Raw genomic sequence first — 18,262 nt, 5'->3', positions numbered from 1 at the left:
CCCCCCATGTGCTGGATACAAATACAGTGCTGCAGAGGGGCTTTGCCCCCCCCCCCCATGGCTGGGTATGACTGCTACCTTCGCACCCCTATAGCTTTATTCCTGTGCATGGGAGGGTGACGTAAATGAGATTTCCTATTATTAGTTGTATGAGCGGAGTTTCCATTCCTTTCTTATATCAGGAAAATAGAAGTTGCCCTTTAAGATAATTTTGTTTTTCAGAGCTTCCCATTAAAGTTTCCAATAAGACAAGTAAGGCAATGTCTTAAATCACCAGCAGATGGCGCCGTGACCTTCATAGATACAAAAGAGCAGGACTCCGCGGATCGTCGCTGAAATCCGGAGGTTTTTATTATTGATAAAACTACTAAAAACAAGATACAATGTCAGATTTACACCGCTGAGGAGAAGCAGCGCTACAAATGTACAGTCTATTGTGTTATTGCACCGCTGTCATGTACAAGGCGAATCAGACAAAAAACAGAAATATATCAACAAAATATACAATATGTTACAAAATCATAGAACGAAGGCGGCGTCCGCGACCCGGCACTGAACTTCTGATAAACTTTTATTTTTTTTTAATAAAGTATGAACAGCTTTAATACAGAATCCCCCTCCACTGGATCAGTTTAGGTGAAATTATAACTAAAAGCAACTTCTGATGGTTTCCATGATGGGATCCAAATCTTTGAGCCTGACTTCTGATGGTTTCCAATTTTTTTTCTTTCTTATAAATGTTTTTGGATAACAACATTTTAGGTGTCACTTCTCTATTATCAGAATAGCCCTTGCTTATAAAAGGGGAGGTTTCACTAACGTTGCTTTATCAGACAATCACTCAAGAAATAATCCAAAGCAATTTCCATTAAATCTTTAGATTTCAGTATTATAAAACTTTTAGGTCTGCACAGGGGCATTATTTATTGCAGGCAGAGCACTAGTTTTCTAATACAAAGGTTAAAATTTTATATTGGAATTCTTCCTTCCAGGAGCCACCACCAGAGGGAGCTCAGGAGCTTACTGCATACTGTGATAAGAAACCTTATACAGCACGCTCCCTCTAGTGGTGGCTGCAGGTAGTCACTATGTTACCTCTTTAAATCTATGTCTGTGCAGAGGATTTGGAGCTCTGTATCAGAAAAACAAAGCTCCGCCCGCTATGATGATATATTATAACATTAATCACAACAGAATTTTCACCTTATTTGGATGAAAAACACAAAATTATTTTATTCCTTTTAAAATTAAATAGAAACCAAACAGAAAAGAAATGTAGATTCATGTTGCGGAGCCGCAGTGTCCTCCCCGCTAAATATCACACAGGATCCTCCGTACGTCACTGATCATTTCCCCAAAAATAATAATAATAAGTGACTGATAAATGTCATAGACAGGAGCATGGAGTCACCTATCGATAAGTGCTGGAAATGGCAAATATGGCTTCACGGAGTTAAAAAATACTTTCTTATAAATAATATTTCATCTCTATAATCAGAGATCTGCAACCTGCGGCTCCTTGGCTGACGTAGAACTACTACTCCCAGCATGCCATAGTTAACAACATGTCAGGATCTGTAGTTGGGGGAACCATAGGCTGCAGACAACTGCTCTGTGTAAGAAAAGATAGGGGAATATATCTAGGTAATATTAGGGATCTATCATTCCATATGAAAATATCAGACTCCAATATATGACAACGCGTGTGTGTGTATAAATATATACTGTATAGCCACTGATATATATATATATATATATATATATATAAAATCTGCTGAGACACATATATATATGTATACATACACACATAGGATTTGTATCAGTCTTCGATCTGTATATAAATATATATCATTGCGTGCCCTTTGAGATGATTTTCTGTTCATGCCGTGACTGGACACTAGATGGCGATAGTCCCTCATTAATCTTACACTCTCCTCCCCCATAGAGACGGTTCCATGCCAGGCAGATTCAGCAGAGCTGTGTTTGTCAAACGTGATGTTATAAAGCGTTATTTCATTTTACATGGGACTGACCGCAAATCGCTGCATTCTTTTTACTCCGATACGGACATGAGGGCAGCACTATAAATTCAGCTCTGCTGCATCTGTATATTGCAGATTTATCCCTGTGCCCTCTTAGATTTGGCAGAAGCCTCCTGCAGAGCAGCGCTCCCGTGCATCACACGTTCAGACGATGCTTTTTCCTGCCGCTCGGTCACGTGGGGACCCCCTTCCTTGCTGCAGCTGTATATAGTCGTGTACGGGGGAAGCACGTGGTCACAATAGTCGGGGCTGTGAAAAGTTTAAGAAAAAGTTGCATGCCGCAATCCCAAATGTTAATTTTTCATCAAAGGTCCATGTCCTGAGGGTCTGCGGCATCCCCAATACTGCATCCAGTGTCCGGTGCCACCAGCGGACGTCCCTCCCGTCACACCGCAGTTCTGTGCTTTCGGATCAGTAACTGGACCGGCCCCTCGGGAACAGCCTTGATAATGTTCCAGGCGTCGTAGTGCATGAGGCCGATCAGCGCTTTGCCACCGATTGCAATGATTTCATCCCCGGCTTCTATCCTTCCAGCCTGCTCAGCGGCGCCACCTGCGTGAAAAAAAACAAGAAAAAAAAAAAATCAAGATTTCCTTTAATCAACAGATAGATGTCTCATAATGTGAGTGATGGCGCAGTGTAAAGTATGGCGGAGAAGACTTCCTATGCCCGTCAATGATCGCAGCTTCCAGCGCTTGTGATGACATCATAGGGTGCAGACATAATAGGGTGATGATGTCTTTATGACATTATTAGTGGTGGTGCCAGGCAGGTTATGGTTGAAGCCACAGATCAGTGGTGACGTGACAGGTGCGGAGTCATGGCCGTCAGTACGGTGATGCCCATGAACAGGGGTGGCCCTTACTACAGACATGCGGGGGCCAATATTATGATGGAGGGGGAATGGTGGGTGCGGATGTGCCGTAAATGTGCAGAGATGGAAACACACGTGGGTGATGACATCATGGGTTTAGTATCAGCGTTGCTGATGTCATCGGGGGCATTCCTGTAGGTGCTGGTGGCTTTACCTACAAACCTACCTGGGCTGTCGGAGGGGCCGCGCTCTGCACCGGGGGTCTCCCTTAATCAGGACCTGCACATTTATATATATTAGGTCAGCCTCGTGTGATTGTACGACGACGTTCCATACAAGACGGCCATAATTGCAAACAGGAATGACATAATCCGGAGAAAACCAAGGAGGATTTAATGACGGCCATAAAGTCTTCACAGAGAAGTATGTGAACAAGTCTGAGAGCTCGTAAATCACTGCGGACCCCCGCAGGAGACAGAACAGCCATTGTGTAACACAGGGGGCGAAGGAAATCGGATCCATTCAGCCCCGAGAGAATGAATCCCTCCTCTGCACATCATATCGGGACGACCAACATCTGTTCACAAGCCCCACAAACGTCAAGGGGCTACATGAAGACAACAGCAAAAGAGGGGACCACCAGGAAAAGCCATAGACCCTCAGGTTTGTAATGTTTCACAGCGGCCATTAAAGAGAATCTGTCACCAAAATTTACAACAGAAGCTACGGACGTTACTAAACAGACCCCCGAGAGACCAGAGGACGCTGTGTGATCCGTTATTAGAGTAGACCTCATTCTACGTCCACCTGCCCTAACTGACAGCTCCTCAGTGTTCCTCCTCCCTGCTGCAGAATTTCTGCTCATCTAGACTAACTGACAGCTCCTCAGTCTCCATCCTCCCTGCTGCAGAATCTCTGCTCACCTAGACTGACAGCTCCTCAGTGTCCCTCCTCCCCGCTGCTGAATCTTACACTGCTCAGTACAAGCTGCAGCGGTCAGTCAGGATTAATGGAAGGTAACTGAATTGGATTCCTAAGTGCTCTCCTTCTTCAGCTGGAGGTATAATATGCTCATTTTCATATCAGGATAATACAACTATTCTGACATGGATTTTCATAGTCAGTACTTCAGCCTCAATAAATCTATGATCCGATTGACAGTCCCTCAGTGTTCCTCTTCCCTGTTCCTGCTGAATTTCTTCCCACATAGCCTTATTGACAATTCCCCAGTATCTCTCCTCCCAGCTGCTGAATCTCTGCTTACCGAGACTGACTGTCAGCTCATTCATGTCCCTGCTCCCTGCTGCTCAATCTCTGCTCACCGAGACTGACTGTCAGCTCCTTCATGTCCCTTCTCCCTGCTGATGAATCTCTGCTCACTGAGACTATCAGCTCCTTCATGTTCCTTCTCCCTGCTGATGAATCTCTGCTCACTGAGACTGACTGTCAGCTCCTTCATGTCCCTTCTCCCTGCTGATGAATCTCTGCTCACTGAGACTATCAGCTCCTTCATGTTCCTTCTCCCTGCTGATGAATCTCTGCTCACTGAGACTTACTGTCAGCTCATTCATGTCCCTGCTGCTCAATCTCTGCTCACCGAGACTGACTGTCAGCTCCTTCATGTTCCTTCTCCCTGCTGATGAATCTCTGCACACCGAGACTGACTGTCAGCTCATTCATGTCCCTGCTGCTCAATCTCTGCTCACCGAGACTGTCAGCTCCTTCATGTCCCTTCTCCATGTTGATGAATCTCTGCTCACCGAGACTGACTGTCAGCTCCTTCATGTACCTTCTCCATGTTGATGAATCTCTGCTCACCGAGACTGACTGTCAGCTCCCTCATGTACCTTCTCCATGTTGATGAATCTCTGCTCACCGAGACTGACTGTCAGCTCCCTCATGTACCTTCTCCATGTTGATGAATCTCTGCTCACCGAGACTGACTGTCAGCTCCCTCATGTACCTTCTCCATGTTGATGAATCTCTGCTCACCGAGACTGACTGTCAGCTCCTTCATGTTCCTTCTCCATGTTGATGAATCTCTGCTCACCGAGACTGACTGTCAGCTCCCTCATGTACCTTCTCCATGTTGATGAATCTCTGCTCACCGAGACTGACTGTCAGCTCCCTCATGTACCTTCTCCATGTTGATGAATCTCTGCTCACCGAGACTGACTGTCAGCTCATTCATGTCCCTGCTGCTCAATCTCTGCTCACCGAGACTGACTGTCAGCTCCTTCATGTTCCTTCTCCATGTTGATGAATCTCTGCTCACCGAGACTGACTGTCAGCTCCTTCATGTCTCTTCTTTCTGCTGCTGAATCTCTGCTTACCGAGACTGACTGTCAGCTCCTTCATGTCCCTCCTCCCTGCTGATGAATCTCTGCTCACCGAGACTGACTGTCAGCTCCTTCATGTCCCTTCTCCATGTTGATGAATCTCTGCTCACCGAGACTGACTGTCAGCTCCCTCATGTTCCTTCTCCATGTTGATGAATCTCTGCTCACCGAGACTGACTGTCAGCTCCTTCATGTCCCTCCTCCCAGATGCTCAATCTCTGCTCACCGAGACTGACTGTCAGCTCCTTCATGTCCCTCCTCCCTGCTGCCGCCTGATCTCCACCCATCTAGCCTGATTGACAGCTCCTCAGTGTCCCTCCTCCCTGCTGCTGAATCTCTGCTCACTGAGACTGTCAGCTCCTTCGTATCCCTCCTCCCTGCTGCTGCCCGATTTCCACCCACCTGGCCTCACTGACAGCCCCTCAGTGTACCTTATCCCTGCTGCTGGGATCTCACATTGCTCTGTACAAGCTGCATCCATCACTCAGGCTTGGTGGGAAGAAACTGAATACAATTGGACTCCTGGTCGCTCTCCCTCTTCCCCTGGATGTGTAACATGCTCATTTTCAGAATCAGGATTATACAACTGATCTGGCATGCATGGATTTTCACAGTAAGTACAGCAGCTTCAACAAGTCTAAAATCTAGTTAATGATGTATGCAGTTTGTCTTGTAAAATCTGGTGTCAGATCTGCTTTAGGATTAATAAAAACATGTCGATTAAACACTGTAAGGATCTGCTACAATGTGTCAGTAGACTGTTGAGCGTTTGGGTCAAGTGCAGATCTGACTTTAGGCTTTTGGCTAATGGACTGTTCTGCGGACAACAAGTGAACGTCTGTGCTGCACCCAGCGCTGCGGTAACTGGGGGTCCGCCCAGCGGCTCCTCCTTTCCCCCTGGTCCTGTATTTTGTACATGTGGGTGTGTCCTGACCCTGTCACCATGTATCGGTGCCGCACACAAAACTGACCTTTAAATATCCTTTTGATGAACAGAGGCCGATCCCCGTAGATCGAAGCTTTTCCTCCATCCAGACTGAAGCCCAAACCGGCCGAGGTCTTGTGAAGCTCCACACAGACGGCGTCCTGCAGATCCACGCCCGCTGCAACCAAGCACAAGCCGCCATTACTGCACCTCACAAAAACGGCTTCATAGGAGGAGACGCATTATGGCCACCTCTACAGGATCAGTAATGTATGTACACTGACTGCACCAGCAGAATAGCGAGTGCAGCTCTGGGGTATAATAGAATTAGTACAAGATAAGTAAACTGCTGATAGGTAAATTCTCTCGGCCGCCGTTTATCCAACTATTTCACGCAGTAAAGTAAGAGATGCAGATTATAACTTGAAATTACAAATCACATTGATAAACTATGAAGATTATTCATTATTATTTAGAGGGGCAAAAACAGGTTTATGGAAAAATAGTAGCTTGTCTGTTCCACAGCGGCTGATCCTGGCGTAATAAGAGCGGCGCCTCTAACAGCTCCCATCTGTGCTCCTAATGGAAACTGCAAGACTCACGCAAGACTTACATGAGAGTAGCGCCATTTATTCTGGAATTTAGAGGGAGGCCGAGCGTTCAGTAACACTGGTGTCCTGGCTCCAAAGGAACTACTAGTTCAATCCTTCTGGATGTTTCCTGTGGATCACTGCTGATAGTAACTGGTCACATATACGGGGGTGTACACGGAACCGAGGAGAACACAGCAGTGACCAAAATGTCCCCATTACGGTGCCATACAGGGTAACACAAGAAAAGCAGTCACTCTGGGAAAGAAGGTCGACCAGGGCTGTGTCCCCCTCCAAGGGCCAGAAGGCACCCCGCAAGGCCCTGAGATTATAATGTAATGACAGTTCTAAGCCAGGAACGACTCCCTACAGCCTCGTGTCCGGGCTCGGATTTTCAGGTCACATATCAAAATAGGTCTTCATTTGGTTTATCTTCATCTCAGCAGTGTTTCTGTTCCCTTGTTCCAGAAAATGCTTGAAAACTATAATTATGTCGCTAAATGTTAGGGAGGAAGGACGGAAAGGGCGGAAGGACGGAGAGGGTGGAAAGCAGTACAGAAAGGGAGGAAGAACAGAAAGGGAGGAAGGACAGAAAGGGAGGAAGGACAGAAAGGGAGGAAGGACAGAAAGGGAGGAAGGACGGAAAGGGAGGAAGGACGGAAAGGGAAGAAGGACGGAAAGGGAAGAAGGACGGAAAGGGAAGAAGGACGGAAAGGGAAGAAGGACGGAAAGGGAAGAAGGACGGAAAGGGGAGGAAGGACGGAGAGGCGGAAGGACGGAAAGGGCAGGACAGAAAGGGAGGAAGGACGGAAAGGGAGGAAGGACGGAAAGGGAGGAAGGACGGAAAGGGAGGAAGGACGGAAAGGGAGGAAGGACGGAAAGGGAGGAAGGACGGAAAGGGAGGAAGGACGGAAAGGGAGGAAGGACGGAAAGGGAGGAAGGACGGAAGGACGGAGAGGGTGGAAAGCAGGACAGAAAGGGAGGAAGAACAGAAAGGGAGGAAGGACAGAAAGGGAGGAAGGACAGAAAGGGAGGAAGGACAGAAAGGGAGGAAGGACAGAAAGGGAGGAAGGACAGAAAGGGAGGAAGGACAGAAAGGGAGGAAGGACAGAAAGGGAAGAAGGACGGAAAGGGAAGAAGGACGGAAAGGGAAGAAGGACGGAAAGGGCAGAAGGATGGAAAGGGAGGAAGGACGGAAAGGGAGGAAGGACGGAAAGGGAGGAAGGACGGAAAGGGAGGAAGGACGGAAAGGGAGGAAGGACGGAAAGGGAGGAAGGACGGAAAGGGAGGAAGGACGGAAAGGGCAGAAGGACGGAAAGGGCAGAAGGACGGAAAGGGAAGAAGGACGGAAAGGGAGGAAGGACGGAGAGGCGGAAGGACGGAAAGGGCAGGACAGAAAGGGAGGAAGGACGGAAAGGGAGGAAGGACGGAAAGGGAGGAAGGACGGAGAGGAGGAAGGACGGAAAGGGCAGGACAGAAAGGGAGGAAGGACGGAAAGGGAGGAAGGACGGAAGGACGGAGAGGGTGGAAAGCAGGACAGAAAGGGAGGAAGAACAGAAAGGGAGGAAGGACAGAAAGGGAGGAAGGACGGAAAGGGAAGAAGGACGGAAAGGGCAGAAGGACGGAAAGGGAGGAAGGACGGAAAGGGAGGAAGGACGGAAAGGGAGGAAGGACGGAAAGGGAGGAAGGACGGAAAGGGAGGAAGGACGGAAAGGGCAGAAGGACGGAAAGGGCAGAAGGACGGAAAGGGAAGAAGGATGGAAAGGGAGGAAGGACGGAGAGGCGGAAGGACGGAAAGGGCAGGACAGAAAGGGAGGAAGGACGGAAAGGGAGGAAGGACGGAAAGGGAGGAAGGACGGAGAGGAGGAAGGACGGAAAGGGCAGGACAGAAAGGGAGGAAGGACAGAAAGGGAGGAAGGACGGAAAGGGAGGAAGGACGGAAAGGGAGGAAGGACGGAAAGGGAGAAAGGACGGAAAGGGAGGAAGGACGGAAAGGGAGGAAGGACGGAAAGGGAGGAAGGACGGAAAGGGAGGAAGGACGGAAAGGGAGGAAGGACAGAAAGGGAGGAAGGACGGAAAGGGAGGAAGGACGGAAAGGGAGGAAGGACGGAAAGGGAGGAAGGACGGAAAGGGAGGAAGGACGGAAAGGGAGGAAGGACAGAAAAGGAGGAAGGACGGAAAAGGACGGAAAGGGCAGAAGGACGGAAAAGGAGGAAGGACGGAAAAGGACGGAAAGGGAGGATGGACGGAAAGGGAGGCAGGAAGAGAAAGGGCAGAAAGGGAGGAAGGACGGGGAAAGGGAGGAAGGACGGGGAAAGGGAGGAAGGACGGGGAAAGGGAGGAAGGACGGGGAAAGGGAGGAAGGACGGGGAAAGGGAGGAAGGACGGGGAAAGGGAGGAAGGACGGGGAAAGGGAGGAAGGACGGGGAAAGGGAGGAAGGACGGGGAAGGGCGGAAAGGGAGGAAGGGCGGAAAGGGAGGAAGGGCGGAAGTACAGAAAGGAGGAAGGAAGGACAGAAAGGAAGAACAAAAAGGAGGAAGGATGGAAAAGGAGGAAGGACAGAAAGGGCGGAAGACCGGAAAGAGCAGAGAAGAATGGAATGGGAAGAGAGGAAAGAAGATAGGGAGAAAAGGGAACTGAGGGCAAAAAAGGAAAGGAAAAGGAAAAGAAGGAAGAAAGAAAAGGGAGAAAGAAGGGAAAGGGAAGAAAAAAAAGTAAGAGAGGAACGGGAACAAGCGGAAAGGGAAGTAAGGAAAGGGAACAAGAAGAAAGGTAAGAGAGGAAATGAAAGGGAAGAAGAAGAAAGGAAAGCGAATAAAGGGAAGAAGAGGAAAAAGAAGAAAATAAGGAAAAGCAAAGTAAAGATAAAAGAATGAAATAAGTAAGGAAATGAATGTAAGGAAGGAAAAGGGTATGAAAAGAAGATAAGAATAGAATGACAGAACAATAAGAGAAAGAAAAAGGAAAAAAAGGATTTCAGGAAAACAAGGAAGAAAAGTAAATGAGGGAAAAGAGGGAGAGAAGATGGAGTGAAGACATTAAAGCAATGTAAGAAGTGAATAATTAAAGGTAAGACAGGAAAGAGTGAAGTAGGAGGAAAAGAGGAATAGTGAGGAAGGAAGGGCGATAAAAAAAGAAAGGGAAGAAAGGAAGAAAATGGGACGAAAAACAAAAAAGGGGAGTAAGGGAGAGAAGGAAATAAAAGGGAGAAAAAGGATAGGGAACCAACCAGGAGGAATTGAAGGAAGGAACATAATGCAACAAAAATACCTTAAGACAAGACCTCAGCACAACACAGTGGGAGACCAGGCATTAAATCTGCCCCAAGACTGAGGATAGTCCACTGAGAATCATACGCTCACATAAATCATGGCGGCATCCCGACTGATGCTCTATTAGCACTGCTGAGTATAGCAGGCAGCTTTATGGGACTGTTATTTATGCACGGATGCGCAGTACTACACTGACCAGGAGGCGCTCATGCTGCACGGCACAAAGAGGTATTTTGGTAATTACTAGTGCGCTATAATATTGGATTCCTGACACCAGGCAGCAAACGCGTCATTACACTCTGATGAACCTTTCTGATGTCTCACTAAACACTTCAACCTGTTTAAACATAGCAGGACAAAGGCTCCGCACACCGGGAACCTCTCCGAGTGTTTGCAGAGCACCAGACGCCGGGGCGTGTTACATGATTGCGCTTTAATGTACAGTAGGAAAGGAAGCTGTCTGCATTTTGTACAATCCCAATCCTGCACATTCTCCAAAACTAACAAAAAAAAAGGCATAGAAAGGCCAGGCCCCCCCATCACTGCCTGTCAGGGGGCTTACATGCAGTCTGTTCTGATGGACAGCGAATTAGAGTTTATGGCTACCTTCAGGATTAACACTTACAGTGGGAAAAATAATTATTTGATAACTTGCTGATTTTGTAAGTTTGCCCACTGACAAAGACATGAACAGTCTATAATTTTAAGGGGAGGTCAATTTTAACATTGAGAGATAAAATATGAAAAATAAAATCCAGAAAATCACATTGTATAAATTATATAAATTTATTTGCATTTTGCAGTGAGAAATAAGTATTTGATCCCCTACCAACCATTAAGAGTTCTTGCACCTACAGACCAGTTAGACGCTCCTAATCAACTCGCTAACCGGAATTAAAGACAGCTGTCTTACATAGTCACCTTTATAAAATGACTGTCAATCAACATCGATCTGGGGCCCCATGCAAAATCTCACCTCGTGAGGTATCCTTGATCTGAGGAAGGAGAGAGATCAGTCTAAAATTACACGGGGGGAAGTTGTTAATGATCTCAAGGCAGCTGGGACCACAGTCACCAAGAAAACCATTGCTAACACATTACACCATAAAGGTTTAAAATCCTGCAGTGCCCGCAAGGTCCCCCTGCTCAAGAATGCACATGTGCAGGCCCATCTGATGTTTGCTAATGAACACCTGGATGATTCTGAGAGTGATTGGGAGAAGGTGCTGTGGTCAGAAGAGACAAAAAATGACGTCTTTGGCATTAAAGCAACTCACTGTGTTTAGAGGAAGAGACATGCTGCCTATGACCCAAACAACACCATCCCCACTGTCAAGCATGAAGGTGGAAACATTATGTTTTGGGGGTGTTTCTCTGCTAAGGGCACAGGACTACTTCACTGCATCAATGGGAGAATGGATGAAGTCATGCACTGTAAAATCCTGAGTGACAATCTCCTTCCCTCCGCCAAGACATTAAAAATTTTTCGTGGATGGGTCTTCAAGCCTGACAATAACTCAAAACATACAGCCAAGGCAACAAAGGAGTGGCTCAAAAAGATGCACATTAAGGTCATGGAGTGGCCTAGCCAGGGTCCAGACCTTAATCCCATAGAAAACTTATGTTGGGAGTTGTGCACCACTACATTATAGGTGTCAGGTCCGAGCATTCCTACATGAACAGTTTCCTGGAAAGTGGATTGGTCGTTGTGGGCCAGTTGAATGGCCACCAAGGTCTCCCGATCTGACGCCCTTAGACTTTTATCTTTGGGGTCATCTGAAGGCAATTGTCTATGCTGTGAAGATACGAGATGTAGCATCTGAAATAACTGTTACTGGAAGCCTGTGCTAGCATTTCTTCTGCGGTGTTGCTGTCAGTGTGTAAAGAGTGGGAGAAGAGGGTTGCATTGACAATCCAACACAATGGGCAGCACTTTGAACACATTTTATAAGTGGTCAAAAACTTGTAAATAACTCATGAAAGAATAAAGTTACGCTAAAATCAAGCACACCATTGTTTTTCTTGTGAAATTCTCAATAGGTTTCATGTGTCACATGACCCTCTTCCCATTGGAAAAAATAAAGTTGGATCCAAAATGGCCGACTTCAAAATGGCCGTCATGGTCACCACCCATCTTGAAAAGTTTTCCCGCTCCCATATACTAATGGGCCACAAACAGGAAGTTGATATCACTAACTATTTCCATTTTATTTAGGTGTATCCATATAAATGGCCCTCCCTGTATATTTTAATCTTTTACATTTTAAAAATTACAAAAAGGAAGATGGGACGATACAAAAGTTTGGGCACCCTTGAAGATTTGTGTGCTCAGACAACGTTTATGGCTTGTTCACTATCATTGTTAGGAAAGGCCAGGTGATTCTAATTTCGCAGCTTTATAAAAACTGAGTCCCATCTAACCTTGTGCCAAAAAACAGCAGCCATGGGATCGTCTAAGAAACTGTCTAGCACTCTGAGAATGAAATGCTGGAGGCCCACAAAGAAGGAGAAGGCTATAAAAAGATAGCAATGTGTTTTAAAAATGCTATTTCCTCACTTAGATATGTAATTAAGAAATGGTGAATAACAGGAACAACGGACGTCAAGATAAGACCTGGGAGACCAACCAAAATTTCAGTGAGAGCTGCTTGTAGGATTGCTAAAGGCAAATCAGAACCACCGCTTGACTGCAAAGACCTTCAGAAAGATTTAGCATGGAAGAGTCATCAGAAGAGAACCTCTCCTGTGTCTTCACCATAAAATTCAGAATCAGAAGTATGCAAAAGAACATCTAAACAAGCCTGATGCATTTGTGGACCAACGAGGTTAACATAGAACTATTTGGCCACAAGAATCAAAGGTATGTGTGGAGAAAAAAGGGCACAGTATTTTTTTTTGGCCCAAAATACAAAGGAAATGTGTCATCTTTAACTTTAGGCCTTTTAGAAATCATTTAATTTTTAACCTGTATAACTGTTCACAATAACAGTAAATTTGACCAGGGGTGCCCAAACTTTTACATGACACTGTATGTACTGTTGGTGAGATGTACTAGAGAAGAAGCTGGATTATAAAGTGCATCTCCAGAAGCTACTCTGTGTTGAAGGGGTTGACTGAAATTAAAACAGGGTCTTTTTCCCCCCTCAGAAACAGCGCTACCTGTGTCTACGGGCTGCGTGTGGTATTGCAGCTCGACTGTTATGATCTGGTGACCTAGGAGCAGCATGGACGAGCTCTGGAGAAGGTGGCCTCTATACTGACCGCAGACCCTGAACTTAACACCGCAACTAGAAGTAGCCGTGGGATGTTCCTGTCACTCCCTAGACACCTCGTCACAGCCTGAGGACTAATTACCCCTAAAGAAAGAAAGGGGAAAACTATCTTGCCTCAGAGAAAATCCCCAAAGGATAGACAGCCCCCCACAAATATTGACAGTGAGAGGAGAGGGAAATTACATACGCAGACTGAAAACAGAATTTAGCAAAGGAGGCCACGCTAGCTAAAAATAAAGGACAGGACAGAGTACTGTGCGGTCAGTTGTTATGACCCCAATGGCGAGGGTCTCGGAGGTACGTGGAAGTCTGCAGAATACAAAAATCCAGCTCATAGGGCAGTGGTAACTGGGTTGACCATATATCTACTCCTAACGCCAACACTAGAAGTAGCCGGGGATCATTCCTACGTTGATTCTAGATGACACGCTCCAGCCGGAGAATCTAGCTACCCCTAGTAGAGGAAAACAAAAGACCTTTCTTGCCTCCAGAGAAGGGGACCCCAAAGCTGGATAGAAGCCCCCCACAAATAATAACGGTGAGGTAAGAGGAAATGACAAACACAGAAATGAACCAGGTTTAGCACAGAGAGGCCCGCTTACTGATAGCAGAATAAAGAAAGGTAACTTATATGGTCAACAAAAACCCTATCAAAATCCACACTGGAAATTCAAGAACCCCCGAACCGTCTAACGGTCCGGGGGGAGAACACCAGCCCCCTAGAGCTTCCAGCAAAGGTCAGGATATAGATTTGGAACAAGCTGGACAAAAATACAAAACCAAAACAAATAGCAAAAAGCAAAAGGCAGACTTAGCTGATATAACTGGAACCAGGATCAGTAGACAAGAGCACTGCAGACTAGCTCTGATAACTACGTTGCCAGGCATTGAACTGAAGGTCTAGGGAGCTTATATAGCAACACCCCTAACTAACGACCCAGGTGCGGATAAAAGGAATGACAGAAAAACCAGAGTCAAAAAACTAGTAACCACTAGAGGGAGCAAAAAGCAAATTCACAACAGTCAGTATTAAAATACTACAAAATATCCACCACAAAGAATACAAAAATCTCCACACCTAACTAAAGGCATGGAGGGTAACTCTGCATCTCCAGAGCTTCCAGCTTAACTGAATAAATCCTTACACAGACAAAGCTGGACTAGAAAAAACATAGAAATGCACTGAGCTATAAGGTCCACATGTGAACTGAAAAAACAAAGCCAGAACTTATCTTTGATGATTTGGACAGTCTAGCAGGAGAAACCAAGCAGAGATGTGAATCCTCCAAAAACAATGGACAACTGGCACTGACTAAAGGGTCTAGCCAGAATAAATAGCCCAGTCAGAATTGGTAGTAAGCGAAAGCACCTGAAGACTGCTGAGATCCAAAGGAGCAGCAGTACCACTTACAACCACCGGAGGGATCCCAAGAGCAGAATTCACAACACTCGACCCCATTTACCCCACAATCAGCACTGTCAAATTAGATGTACAGAGTTTTTAGAGGAAATATCGGCTTCTGTTTTTCTCATTGCAGAATGATGATGATTGTTACTATTTTATATAGAATTTATAAAATCCTTTGCATTGTTCACAATGAACCCAAAGCACAAGGTCCGGAGGTGCAAATTTGAGAATTTCTCTGCCGTGTGTTAGGAACAAACTGGATTTCCTGCTATAATCTGCCAGTGACGGACGGAGAATTTGAGCACCACCCCAATAAAAAGATCGGCCACCGCTGGCACCGTTGTACATTATACCCTTATATCGGGTCTTCCTAAAGAGCCGATAAGTATATACTTTTCTAATAAAATAACTAAAGATGGGGACAATTCCCTCAAACGCCAGAAATGAGATTGATGACTTATGACAAAGAGAACTCGATGTGTAGTATGTATTTCATCAGATGGCAAGAAGTCTCCCGGCGATAATGTGAAACAAATGTGACTTGAAATGTTTTCCGCGTGTCCCCGGTTTAACCTCCTACCTGCATCAGTTGCCATCGAGACATCCCTTCCAGATGTTGGGTGTCTTCCTCCCGTCCCAGACGTGTCTGGTCTGCACGGTCTCTCCCTGTCGCTCTCCTTTCGGATCACGATGACGGCCTCTCTGTTCAGCTTGGCTCGGTGTAGAGCGCTCAGGGCATCTCCGTGAGCTGCACCTTGTAGAGAGCAGCCATTGATTGAGAGGATGCGGTCTCCTCGCTCCACGATGGGGTCACGTGACGTGGCGGCTTTGGAAAAGACTCTGTGCACCTGAAAGAGAAGGTTAATGCATGAATGATTACAACCAGTATATACTAAGTGTGTACAGGGCCAGTCTAGTGCATCAAATTCTAGGAGACCACCCTAGCGCTCTACCAATGTGTATATCATTTATCATTGCCCACACGTGACACATCATCAGTAAGGCATGAAATCCAAGGTATAGATCTTTGCATCAAAGAGTCAGCTCCACTTCCACTAACAACCCTCCCAAAGGGAACTCAACGCCCTGAGAGTTGACCACCAGGTGGCATATCTCTCTTGGCCACCAGGCAGAGCGCCTCTCTTGGCCACCAGACAGCGCAGATCTCTTGGCCACCAGGCAGCGCACCTCTCTTGGCCACCAGGCAGCGCGCCTCTCTTGGCCACCAGGCAGCGCGCCTCTCTTGGCCACCAGGCAGCGCGCCTCTCTTGGCCACCAGGCAGCGCGCCTCTCTTGGCCACCAGGCAGCGCGCCTCTCTTGGCCACCAGGCAGCGCGCCTCTCTTGGCCACCAGGCAGCGCGCCTCTCTTGGCCACCAGGCAGCGCGCCTCTCTTGGCCACCAGGCAGCGCGCCTCTCTTGGCCACCAGGCAGCGCGCCTCTCTTGGCCACCAGGCAGCGCGCCTCTCTTGGCCACCAGGCAGCGCGCCTCTCTTGGCCACCAGGCAGCGCGCCTCTCTTGGCCACCAGGCAGCGCGCCTCTCTTGGCCACCAGGCAGCGCGCCTCTCTTGGCCACCAGGCAGCGCGCCTCTCTTGGCCACCAGGCAGCGCGCCTCTCTTGGCCACCAGGCAGCGCGCCTCTCCTGGCCACCAGGCAGCGCGCCTCTCCTGGCCACCAGGCAGCGCGCCTCTCCTGGCCACCAGGCAGCGCGCCTCTCCTGGCCACCAGGCAGCGCGCCTCTCTTGGCCACCAGGCAGCGCGCCTCTCTTGGCCACCAGGCAGCGCGCCTCTCTTGGCCACCAGGCAGCGCGCCTCTCTTGGCCACCAGGCAGCGCGCCTCTCTTGGCCACCAGGCAGCGCGCCTCTCTTGGCCACCAGGCAGCGCGCCTCTCTTGGCCACCAGGCAGCGCGCCTCTCTTGGCCACCAGGCAGCGCGCCTCTCTTGGCCACCAGGCAGCGCGCCTCTCTTGGCCACCAGGCAGCGCGCCTCTCTTGGCCACCAGGCAGCGCGCCTCTCTTGGCCACCAGGCAGCGCGCCTCTCTTGGCCACCAGGCAGCGCGCCTCTCTTGGCCACCAGGCAGCGCGCCTCTCTTGGCCACCAGGCAGCGCGCCTCTCTTGGCCACCAGGCAGCGCGCCTCTCTTGGCCACCAGGCAGCGCGCCTCTCTTGGCCACCAGGCAGCGCGCATCTCTTGGCCACCAGGCAGCGCGCCTCTCTTGGCCACCAGGCAGCGCGCCTCTCTTGGCCACCAGGCAGCGCGCCTCTCTTGGCCACCAGGCAGCGCGCCTCTCTTGGCCACCAGGCAGCGCGCCTCTCTTGGCCACCAGGCAGCATGCCTCTCTTGGCCACCAGGCAGCGCGCCTCTCTTGGCCACCAGGCAGCGGGCCTCCCTTGGCCACCAGGCAGCGCATCTCTCTTGGCCAACAGGCAGTGCACCTCACTTTAAGCAATATGGCAGATGCCAGTGCTTACTCCTGCATTAGGAGATGAGCAGTGTTGATGTTGTTACATCCTGGGATCAGTGAGCTATCAAGTTATAGTGCAAGGGTCCTATTCTATCAGCAGGAACGTAAAGATGCCACACCATCGTCCCCGCTCACCTCACGATGCAGAAGAAAGCGGCACAGCGCAGACACTTTAACAGATTCAGAAAGCATTTGTTCCCAAATATTCCCCTAAATAAGCATCCTCCATATATGTATGAACGTTCATGTGGCCCACCTTCACTAGACTCCGGAGTGTCTGATCGGCAGATATTCAATGGTGTCTCCCACCCCCTCCGCTTCCACAAGGTGACCTTGTATAACTTTGAGCTTGGAAGCATGAACGCCTTATATTTTATCTGCATATGTGGAATATATTCACAGTAGTTTCCAGTAATGGTAAAACCATTTGTCTGAGCTTTTGCACATAAACCTTTGCCAATCGGTCACATTTTTTTCTCCACCTTGGATCGGTGCCTGGTGATCCACGGCTGAGCAGGTGTCATCTCTGCCTCCAAGGAAAATTGGCTCCGAGAGCACGTGAAGAGTAAAGCAGCTGCAGGTGACAGACTTTGTTGGGGATGAGGAATTTACACTGCTGCATAAAATGAATGGGGCTGAGCTGCAATACCACACACAGCCTGCGGAAAGGTGAGGTGCTGTTTTTAGATAACTGGTTACATTGCTTAACCTAATACATTGTGTGCCAATGACCGATATTTGCTGTGCTTTTTTGGCAGTTGATCATATTCAGAAATTTTGTACTAATTTTTCCATCTAATGCCCTTTGATTTGTTATAATACTAGATTGGTCGCCCCTTTATGGCCAGTTTTAAGACTCCTGAGCTATGCTATTGAAATGGGTTGGATCCATCAGATAATCACTTACAGTCACTGCCTTCTGCTCCAGGTCAATTCCTCCGGCAATGCTGAACCCCAGACCAGCCCCCTCCTCTTTACTCAGGACCACAAAGTAGACGTCTTCTTTCTTCTGGAGGAAAAAAAAAAATCACAGTAAGAAAGTTTTAGAGATGTGAGTGTTTTTATGTGAGAATTAAAATGCAAAGGTGCGAAAAAATGTGCACAGATTCCCGATGCAGATTCCAGTGTAGAA

At 48.0% G+C, this 18,262-nt stretch overlaps 1 protein-coding gene across 7 annotated transcripts in view; it reads right to left on the bottom strand.

Annotated features, from left to right (window-relative positions):
* Positions 1 to 326: 326 nt before the first annotated feature.
* The window catches only part of PDZD2 (PDZ domain containing 2), a 205,404-nt gene continuing 187,468 nt past the window's right edge, over positions 327 to 18,262 (bottom strand). For 5 of the 7 annotated variants that reach the window (XM_077282145.1, XM_077282154.1, XM_077282198.1 and 2 more), the window contains 4 exons: positions 18,038 to 18,139; positions 15,244 to 15,511; positions 6,167 to 6,298; positions 327 to 2,594 (listed from right to left, as the gene is read on the bottom strand). In XM_077282145.1, the coding sequence (XP_077138260.1) occupies positions 2,428 to 2,594; positions 6,167 to 6,298; positions 15,244 to 15,511; positions 18,038 to 18,139 (669 nt within the window). In that variant the 3' untranslated portion in view covers positions 327 to 2,427. Of the gene's footprint in view, positions 2,595 to 3,082; positions 3,136 to 6,166; positions 6,299 to 15,243; positions 15,512 to 18,037; positions 18,140 to 18,262 lie in introns of all 7 variants that reach the window. The other 2 variants (XM_077282172.1, XM_077282163.1) reach the window with 2 other exon arrangements.

Source organism: Ranitomeya variabilis, chromosome 1 (assembly GCF_051348905.1).
Source record: "Ranitomeya variabilis isolate aRanVar5 chromosome 1, aRanVar5.hap1, whole genome shotgun sequence".
Classification (NCBI taxonomy): domain Eukaryota; kingdom Metazoa; phylum Chordata; class Amphibia; order Anura; family Dendrobatidae; genus Ranitomeya; species Ranitomeya variabilis.
Note: the sequence above shows the minus strand (reverse complement) of the source record. Positions and strands in the feature narration are given on the sequence as shown.